Raw genomic sequence first — 10910 nt, 5'->3', positions numbered from 1 at the left:
GTTTCTTATGCATAATAAGTCGTGTAGTGCTATGCATTGCCCTGTCCGTGGCGAACAAAATACACAGATTTATGAACTTCCGATTCTTTCATTTATCGTGCGTGGAAAGGTATTGCTAATCTAGAAATATTTAAATCGTTAAATACCTCACGTAAGGCAGTTACTACTATCTCTGGTGCATCTTCTGCCGTAATTTACATATATTGTTGACATCTAATACATCATACTAAAAATTTAACGTGCACTGTAGTACAAGGATATTAAAAGGCCATTTAGATGGCAGATATGAAATGTACTGTCATAATCTGTATGTTTCTCTCTAAAACTAAAATGTATCTAAAATTTACACAGCTAAGAATAAAACAGCCTTTTTTGCACTATTGGTTTTTACAAGCCCAATTCTAAGAGCAACAAACTTTTTGCATCCAAGTTTTGTTGCTTATTTTGTCATGTTATAAAAACGATTTTGGTGAGGTATGATACATTGCTACATGTCAAGTCACATACCAGTGTCTTTGCATCTGCTAATAAAACTGCTCATTCTTCAGCCCATTAATACTGACTTTATATAAAAATTCTTAATACAACTAATTAGCTCCGGGGCAGCACATAGAACATTTACTGTCTCACATACTAGTATAACATTGTTCTAGTAGTCAAGTCTATCTACAGTACCCACATTTTTTCAACGCTTCAAAGCATACAGTCACTACGTAGTCCAGACTATCAAATGTCCATGGAAATCTCTTGTTGATCAGTTATCTAGCAAATGATTGCCATTTGAAGTTTTGTTGGTAACTACATTCTTAACCACGCCTTCGGTTTCAACTGGAAGAGTATAGTACTCACTGTTCTTGTAGCGAATAACCTTCTTCATAGATATTGCCAACATTGCTAGCGTTTAAAGACATCATCAAAACTGCTAGCTCTTTATGATGTCATCAAACCGAACTGGGCGTCTATTTGCAAAAATGTAACTCTTTAGTTTTGTAACACGTTTTGCACTCAACGTTGCAACACCAAGTGAATTTGCAATGACAGTTCTCTTTGACGATCTTTTTAACACTGTAATAACTACGCCCGCAGCATAACATTTTGCAATGCTCTGGGTATGTTTGAATTGAATTAGTCTTACTGACTTTGCATCGTCTGCCAGGTGTACCCAGAATTCCCAGCGTTTTGTTATGGTTGCAGTAATTTGGCGAAGGTATAAGATAAACCAAGTCACCAATACCAATCTTTTTTAGTGTAGGCCAGACTGGAACGAGACTAACCCTTCCCGGTTTCCAGCTGTTCCTCGAGACTCTTGCATACGTTGCATGTTCGTATTTTTTCTTTATTCGTTTAGCAATCTCATCGAACGGTGGCAGTTGCTTAAAGCAGACTTTTGTGGCACATGTGCCGGACATTCCATGACATTTACAGGTTTTTCTCATGCTCTCTCTGGCAATCTATGAAGAATTTATTCAAGCAATCATGGTAAATGAATGTGTAGACAAATTAAGCAATTAAAAAATTTGAAAATTGCTTTGAAAAAAGCAAACATTTAGTAAACTAAAGCTTTTCGTCTGACACTCTTCAGAGTTTAAAACGTCAGAACATAGATCGAAAAATCCTGGATCGAGGCTCTAAACTTTGATGGACATTTCTTAAACGTTCTTACAGGCCACAAGGTGTCCCGAGGAAACATATTCTAAAGTTTTATACACAGTAAGCATGTATAAAGATACTTACAGATGACTCCCGTAATAAAAGATGACTCCCGAGAAGAAGGAACCATAATCATGCCGAAAGGTCCCGTTAGTACAATCAATCAAGATAAACACAAGTTCAGAATGCGGCTCGGGCAGTATATTTAGAACATTTTGCGAATGACCAAAACCAGCCCCAGTTTTTTAGAATATTTTTACGTGTAACGCTGTACTTAACAGCTGAAAGCTAATGCGAAATCAAATTGCCACTAATACTGCAAAGACGGAGTGTACCTTACGTCCAACCCTGTAGTTATGAATATTCATCGACAGAATGTCTTTTGACGTCCTTGGCCGGCGATGACGATCCATCAGTTCTGCTGTATCGAGGAATCTCTCCGAGAAAGCGATGCCATATTTGATGTTTTCACTGCAGCCCGCTACAAAACCACTGACCCCATAAACGTTGTTTGGATGCTGTCCCCTGTCGCACTCGCATCCTTCGATTCTCCCATCTCTACAGTCGGTTGTGATCGCATGAACAACACTTGCTGCGAACAACGCACTGATAAATGCAGCTTCTTTCGTCCCTAGTAATAAAAGAAGCATTTTTAGCATACAGCAATATAGATACACACCTATTGACAGTCGCTATTTTGTTTTTAAAGCTGGGCGGTTCTAAGCTGCTACTCCGATTTTCACGCTTAATGCCATCATCAAGTAACTGTTCATACCTGGACAGACCAGTTTGCAAATCTGTTTCTTCAGCAATAATTTTCTTCAAAAACATATTGTTTGCATTTTAGGCATTTCTTGTATACCCAGACTTCGGTGTATGTTAGCCAACAATGATAAAAAGATATATTTTGTAGAAACGTTTTATGTAAAGAGCTGGTATAAAAGAAACACGATGTTCAATTTCGCGAAATTTTAAGTGACTAGTAGGGCAAAACCAAATGCAATTCCATTAGAGCGTCATTTATTGAGGTTGTTACGACAGTAATGCTGGTTCAAAAATGCCTTGAGATGCTTTGCTATCTCGGAAATTATTTTGTTTGGAAAAAGAATTGAAATCCGTTCTTCAACCTTGTGTAAAAAGCAAGGATATGATTATTGGCTTATCCGACAAAACGAGAGTTTCAGATAAGACAGAAGGGACAAGGGCTTTCCCCTTTCCCCTTCCTTTCAAATGATACCCCTGCATCAGACACGCTTCAGTCATTCTCATTGCCTAGATTTTCAAGAATCTGCTAATGGAAGGTGTACAATTGACAGGACAAGAAGAAAATAAAACCGTATTCTCCAAAGTGGTGCTTATCAAAAAAGAAAGAAATTTGGCTAGACAAAATCAAGAAAAAGAATTAAAAAAACGGACCTTTCAGCCCTTCACCGAATGGGGAATCCGTATCTCCTTCTGGCTTCAGGGCACTGCAATTCCAGGGACTCCATTTGAAAAGCTTTGCGCATTGTCTGAATGCCATGTTAGTTCCACGTTTTATACTTTGCATTCCGGAGAATTTCTGTCTGCAAAGCATATGCCGATAGGTACCTGGCTCTAGCGATCTGCTACAGTCGTGTTTGGTCGCCAGGTTTTGTGAAAGGCCGCTGAGACCAGTGAAACTGCCAAAGGGAAGAGGAAGTATGGAATCAAAGCTCGAGTAAATAGAAAGATTTTCTTCGAGTTTTTCCTGTTCAGGTACATTCGTACAATGGAAGACGCGTCCATGAGTTTCGTGTAATAGATGGTTTCAAGAGAGCACAGAACCATCACAATGGTGGGGGTAAGGGTATGACACCCCTCTTGAGAATCAGTCTCAGAACAAAAAGTTTTGAGAAGCCTTTGGCAACCATTGCTTTTCTTTTAATACATTATAAAAAGGGTGTGCTATAGACCACATTTTTTGGCCTGCTAAAAATCAATCTCTACTTTACCTCTATAATACGTCCTGAGACTTGAATTCGCTATTTTTTAGTTTTGCGTTACCGAAGTCTTTAATGTGTTCCGACACAGAAGAAATATATTTCAGCAAGCGATAAAACAGGTATAGAAACATTTTCGAATCAAGGGAATATCAACAAATATTTGCTCTTTGATTTCGCGTGGCCTGGAATTTCCTGCGTGATTAAATAATTCAAGCCATTAAAATTCAGCTGTTGATTCATTTCATGAATTTTTCTTCAACATTCCATAAAAAACAATGAAAGATAGAGTACATCGTTATCTAGGGATGCTTTCTGTTTAATAAAGCCAATAAAAAATAGAATTTGGTTGAGAGTATTAACACAATCTCCGACAAACGAGGACGCGAATTTGATATAATAGGTTGCTTTAGATTTATAATTAAGTGGGTAAAGTGACCTTATTAAGACTGGAGTAGCCACTCGAATGATTTCTAGCTACAGTGAAGCCTTCATAAAAGGAGCACCCTTCAGACCAGTGTGATTGTCCGTTGTACAGAGATGTCCGCTGTATAATTGTCCGTTAATTCCACTGCATTACAATTCTTGCTCCTCCGCTCAATGTTAGATATAGATTTAAATATTTGTAAACTATCTAATAGGAATCAATTGAATATCATTGAAGTTGTTAAAATCATATAAAACGCGTCGTTTGAAGTAGGAAAAAGTGCTATGGGCAATTCATCAAAAAATTTTGTATACAAAATTTTGTGGCAGCGTCATAAAATAAATAAATTTTGACAGAAACAGAAAAGCTGATACTCAGCCCATACTTACTGGAGGTTGTTTATGTCGTAATGTAAAGTTTTGAAGGAAATGAAAACAATTCTTGTTTATAAATTGATTAAAAAAACTTGAGATTTCAAATAGAATGAAAGAGAAATTGATATTGCAAGTAAAAAATATGAGACGTACATCCATTCTTGGCTAAAATTGTGTTCGCAAAGCAGTAATAATGTAACCAAGAAGAGCATCATGTTTCTCACGTTCATTGCTGGCATCTTCCCATCTGCGTTTGACCTAAGAAAAGCCGAGAATTCATTTGATTGTGGACATAAAAAGGCCCGCTTTAAGATATTTTGAAATCAAAATGCTATATTTAGCAATTTATACGTCGTAGATATGTCGAGATAAAAATGTTTGGCAGTCTTGTATAAGACATTTTTGATGAATAAACCTTAAAATTGGTGTATGATAATTGTTCTATTGATGAAAGAAAATATGATGAGAGACAAAGTTACCGCGGAGATTCCAGAAATAAGTGAAAGGTGAATACTGTAGGTTGCTTTATCCAGATGTTTACCAGTTAAGAAACTTCATAAAAATAGGAGCGAGGACGGTTTTGAGAAATTTGAAGTCGCGGCAATTTGAGTTCCCCTGAAAATACATTAGGCATATAAACCTGGAATTTTTCAAATGTGCAAGGTATTTGAAAATAATATTTTGATTTCTAAAAATACGTAGCTCGGTGTACCGAAGTGAAATTTGTCAATTGGTATGGAACCTTATCTTCGCTTGATAATCAACGCTGTTCGGCGTGTTGTACGGAGAATTAATGATAAATATGAAAGTACGACACCACGCTCAGAAGTGTTATAAAGAGTTATGCTCGGAACGTCGCAATAACATTTAACCTCCATGTACACAGTCGTTCTTTTACTGTATCAATTTGCATTTTATTATCTTCTCTTGGCTTGTCTTTTCCGTATTTTTTTTTAATTAGCATCGTCTCTTTCTGACACATTACAAAGTACATCTTTACAAGCGTTCTTTTTCCAGTCTTTAGGGCACTTTTCTTAGCAATCGATAAGATGCATTAATGGATAGGGTGTAGAGTTCATCCCCATATTCAAGGTTTGGAACCCCGTCTTGGTATAACGTTTAGCGGGTAGGATACGAAGTGCTGTAAAAGTTCGTGCCGAAGTAAAACAATGTTGGGGCTTTTTCAATGCATTGGCAATTTCTTCACCAGATCCGCTTATATTTTATGGCCTAGGAGGACCCAATATCGGAAGTCTCCTGGAGAAAAATATGATGCGTTGCTGTATGTCTTTTTCGTTTCCAGAAGCATCTGTCACTGATGACGTAGACAAGAGCCAACGAACTGCCAAGGTCCATCCACACCACGGCAACATTAAGAATGGACAAATACTGCGTCCTTTTTTATCAAGACATATTCGGGTACCCCTCTAGATACCTCAAGCGACTAAATTGACCGTAGCCAGGGGTGGCGCTAGAAAATTTCGAGATGGCGGTTCGTCCGGATGAAAACTGTCGAATGCATATCGTCACTAACACCTTTCTTTATGTCGGCAAACAGATTTTTCAAGTATGCAAATTTATGACTCTTGGGAAGGGATGGAGTATCTTACACCCAACATCCCCCGTAGCCTACACAGGGCCTAGGCCACGAATTTGAACGTGAGAGAGGCTAGGGCTAGCAAAAGTAGGAGGCCAAGGCTTTGTTCTCTTTTACTGCAGCTTTAAAACTACTCTCTTCGCAAAAAGGTGGGGATCATGGCCCTCCGCCCCCCCCCCCCCGGTGGTGTGGGCCCTGCTACAGTTTTAGTAAGGCAAAGAGTTATATGAATTCTTCGATAACCTTTACTTTCTGTATAAAAAATTTCCAACATTGAAAACGTAACGTGACAACAAAAATTTTTGTTTTATATTTTCAAAAGCGATATGTCCTATCATTTACATGTCGGTGGAAATTTTGAAAGTTCTGTATTTTTTGGATAAAATCCATGTTCATTTCAAAAAGTTGTTCATGCTGATATATAGGTTCCATTTAGAGCAGTCGTGCCATGGAAAGAACAAGGGGCCCATCGGATAAAATAAGCAAAGAAGGGTTACTTTGGTCTTACCAAGGGAGGGAGCTCAGCACCAAATTTCACTCCGATTCAACTGTGCCTCTGATTAAAACCCTAGCATTTTGGCCCCTTTAGAAACTGTTGGTACATTGAATGTTGAAAGCATTTCATTAAACATTGTTTGAAACTCCGGTTTGGGTATCTGGGACCGCAGGTATCAGCCTCCTTTCAACATCATGTCAAAATCATAATCTGTCCATCATCATTTGTACATTTAAACAGACATTTGAGCCATCAAATTCTCTTTACGAGGCTAATCTCTTTTTTTATGAGAACCAGTAAATTCAAGTTCAGGCTGACTGTTCTTAATTTTTTCGAAAATCTAAGGCTGGATTGTTCTTAATTTGTTCTTAAATTAAAAGGGTGTAAGCAGTGCTATTGCTAGCTTTTTCGCTCTAAGGAGGTGCTCAGGCCTCATTTGCCAACAAAGTGGATGAGAAAGCCTTAATTTGCTGACAAATTTGAATATTCACCGACAAAGCAACCCACACATCGCTAAAAGCCTCGATTTTGAGAAAAAACGTTGTTCAAAATTGCATTTTGCAGAAGCTCAGCTTTAGCTTGTTCTTAATTTGTTCTTAACTTTTGACCAGTTTTGAAGCTCGTGTTCTTATAAAATTGTTCTTATAAAAAAAGAGAGTGTGTTTGAATAGCTTTCTTGCTGGAATTTTTTAATTTGGAGATAAAAACGGACCTAGACAAGAGCCCTGAGACACAGCAGGGGCTACAATAACACGGAAATAAATTAAATGCATTCTATGCGAGTTTTGATAAGCTTATCATCAGTTTCTAGTGCCATCGAATCTTTCTTTGAAATCAATGAATCAAACATTGCTTTCTCGTAAAAAAACAAGTTTCGCAAATTATAAGCGTTATCTGTATTGCTAATAAGATAAATCTGAAATACAAAAAGTGCCACCTGTCTGTCACCTGGTACACGTTGACAATGATCCAGCTTCGCATTTCAGTAAATACGTTGTCTACGTTTAAGTGACATTTCATTTCGAACACAAAAAGCTTTTTAAGTGGCTTTGTAAAGCATCATCCCAATCGTCATTAGACTTAAACCCCTATTTGGCAGAAGAGTTTGTTTTTTACCCGCTTTGGTCTGTGTTCTCGGTTTCTATCATAATGCACTTATTCTAAACGCTTTGCAATGCCAAATATGCCTTCATTGTGGCTAGCTTTTGGGTTGGCACCAGAGATAAGTCTATGATTAAGCTCGCGAAAAATTCTGAAATAATAATAAACCGGCTAATTTACTAGGAATCTAATAATCGAAAAAAAATTAGGTTTGAAAACTCAGTATCGACACCAGGCACGGTAGCATAAACTATTGCAAAAATGATATCAACATATTATTTACCCGTTCGCATAGTTTTTCTATAACTTTTGTACGATTACCTTTTCCTAGTAAGTTATTTGTCATTTTTTTCATCGAAAAATCAAAATGGCAAGGATGATCAATAATAGCATGCAATGGTTTACAAATTATTTACCCCCGTGCGAGTAGACCCTTTGTATTTGTATTTGTTGCTACCTAGCATCCGAAGGTAGTATTTAGAACACTGAGAAGCTATGCTTATCGAGCAGTGTCCTGGCCCTTCCTCTCGATGTGACCACACCTCATGAATCCTACGCCTGGAATTACAGAGAGCTGGCGACTCTCCCTACTCTGGGTGAAAGTTTAGTCATGCCAGAGACTCGAACCACGGACCTGGATCTGTAGTCAGCGCCTCTAACAACTGAGCCATCCTCGCACCTAACAATATACCCCTTGTTCTTCTCCACAATAAACGATACGTGAGATTAACGTTCTCTTATCCATGCATTGTCATGAACATATATAGAAAAATAGGAAGGAAAATGACAGGTAAGATATGATCCTGTCAAGATATTGTCAGATGACTAAGATCCTGTTCGATGGTATCAGCTACGAAAGCGATCGTACAATTATGACTTGGAAGTGGGTGGGTTGAAACTTCTTTGGGCAAGAATGCAGCCCATTGTATGTCACAAGCCTACACAGAACCAGAGACTGAATTCGTTTTGTTAAAGTTTCAGGCTATACAACGAGTGACAGATTTAAAAATCTGTGAATTTGCAAATGTGTCGTTCTAACTGCGCATATAGACGCAAAGAAACTCTATTGGCCCTGAAAGATAATTTCATGTGAAAAGTTAAGAATGCTGAATATTCTAATATTGGATGTAACATATATGTAGAATATATTTTTCATTTTCGTGCAAAGTACAAGTCACAACGATTGCGCAGAAAATCTCTTCCTCGATTAGACGATATAAGTATTTGAAAAATATATGATGAAAATATCTGATGGTGTAACAGGGCCTAAAGTTCCAAACAGAGAATGATGAAGCTGTTAAACTTCATAAAGAAATACAGCCTGTTAAAGAAACTTCATCTAGAGTAGAGTTCTCATCATAAAGCATAAGGTGAAGAAAATACGCGAGTAAAATACGCGTGAATTTATTATTTGCTAAAATATCACATAAGTCAGTGTTCTTTCGTAAACTCAGCACCGTCAAAATTGGAGGGAGTTACCTCAAGGTGTTGGTTTTAAGTGCTATGCTTTGCTGTTTAGTGAAGAAATTAAAGAACGGAAGGTTAAGTTCAGTTAATTTAGACTGAATATAATTCAAACTGGCTAGCACCTTGCAGAAAACAGCAATGTGAAGGTTTTAAAGTAATACTCATCAGTATAGTTAATAAAACAAAGATTTAACATGATCGTTCAGTAGATTCATCTGAATTGTTCTAATTTGAGCATCTGAACATCGACTTAAGACATTATCGTATATTGTTAGCAGAGATGAACACAATGTCAGGGAAATAAAATAAAACGGTCAGAAAATAATCAATAAGAATGATTTATTGACAGCAGAGTGTATATTGACAGCAATCTCACCAGGCACTGTAACTTCTGAAGTATCCTTTTATTTCTTCATTCCAATAAATTCTCGTGAATGCTCATGAGAGTCAATACTTCTCCTTTTATAAAAGAAATGTGGCCTGCAATTATGTGTGGCTTGAATGGATTTTCTTTTCTAATAGCCCCCACTAATCGGATAGCTGAACTAATCCGATTGCAAAGGATGACTTTGTAAGGCAAACCTGCCAAGGCTAAAAGCCAGACCATATTGAAAATCGACACCTTGGCTACAAACAGATTCCTCGTCATATTCATTATCATAACCATCATAATAATCGCCATCATAAAAATCGCCATCATCATAATCGCCATCATAAAAATCGCCATCATCATAATCGCCATCATCATAATCGCCATCATCTCCTTCGCTGCCGTCGCCCTCAAGATCAGCCATTTTGATAACCTCCATTATAAATCATTGTCAATCATTAGCATTATTAGTCCATCATCTTAATCACCTATCTTCGTCGCCATCAACACCATAATCACAAATCACCATCAATCATCGTTATCAGTCCTGATCATCATTTTATCAACTGGTCATAAGCCTAAGTTGAATATCTATTTTGTCAAGGAAAAAATTCTTTTTTACTACAGTTATTTATTCCTAAAGTAAATCGAATTCTATCATCTTAGCTCCTTGTATGAATCCAGCAGTACCATAGTCCGGATTTCTCTGTACGCCTCGTGTGGGATATCTCTGATTACCGTGCCAATTTCCAATCAATTAGAACCAATCACAATGGTAAAACACGTAAGACGTACAGTATTGTTCAGTACGAGCGACTCATACCAAAGCATACAAAGTCCTTCTAATTAGTTATTTCCTTCAATCGGAATAACTAATGCTAGTGGATTTGATTGGCGGCTAGATGAAAGCAATCACGATACCAAGAATCAAATGCACTTGAAGATGTGAAATATCCCGTTTTCTCTGAGGATTCCTCTGCCTTCCCAGAATGCCTTTTTAGCAATCTTATGATTCATCAACGATTTTGAAAAGTGAAATTTGAAACTGAGTTATTCAGCCTCTTTTTACGACAACTCTTTCCTTTAAGAGCAGGCTTCCTCCAGAACTGAAGAAAATAGAAACAGTTTTTGGTACGTCTTCAACAATTCAAATACAAATACAAAAATTCAAACAACATTTGACGCCAGAAGTTTTGCTACCTTACCTGTAGGTTGAACGATACTTAACTTTTTGATTCCAATTCGTTGTTCATCTAGAATCAAAGGTAATATTGCATATTTCAAATCGCATAGAAAAAGAGAATCAATTATGTTTATTTGAAAGAATTTATCAAAACTCTGAATGGAGAAATGTAAGGTGATTAATGAAACTCAACTCCTTGTAAAGATACTAGGTGATATGCAAATGAAGTTGCAAAAAGCAAGAGAAACTCTTTTATAGTAGTCACCATTCAAGATATACATTCA

General features: G+C 37.2%; 1 protein-coding gene across 2 annotated transcripts; it reads right to left on the bottom strand.

Moving 5' to 3' along the window:
- Window positions 1-68: 68 nt before the first annotated feature.
- LOC135688036 (protein Wnt-4) lies at window positions 69-9576 on the bottom strand. 2 transcript variants are annotated; one of them, XM_065204721.2, is made up of 5 exons: window positions 9450-9576; window positions 4566-4670; window positions 3067-3311; window positions 1986-2281; window positions 69-1451 (listed from the first exon to the last, which is right to left on the bottom strand). In XM_065204721.2, the coding sequence occupies exons 2-5, from the start codon at window positions 4649-4651 to the stop codon at window positions 960-962; spliced, it is 1119 nt and encodes a 372-aa protein (XP_065060793.2). In that variant the 5' UTR covers window positions 4652-4670; window positions 9450-9576; the 3' UTR covers window positions 69-959. The 2 variants fall into 2 exon arrangements, with proteins under 2 accessions (XP_065060793.2, XP_065060794.2); XM_065204722.2 differs by lacking the exon at window positions 9450-9576 and adding an exon at window positions 4892-5954.
- Window positions 9577-10910: the final 1334 nt, after the last annotated feature.

Source organism: Rhopilema esculentum, chromosome 19 (genome assembly GCF_057945365.1).
Source record: "Rhopilema esculentum isolate cy_ngs chromosome 19, ASM5794536v1, whole genome shotgun sequence".
Taxonomy (NCBI): Eukaryota; Metazoa; Cnidaria; class Scyphozoa; order Rhizostomeae; family Rhizostomatidae; genus Rhopilema; species Rhopilema esculentum.
Note: the sequence above shows the minus strand (reverse complement) of the source record. Positions and strands in the feature narration are given on the sequence as shown.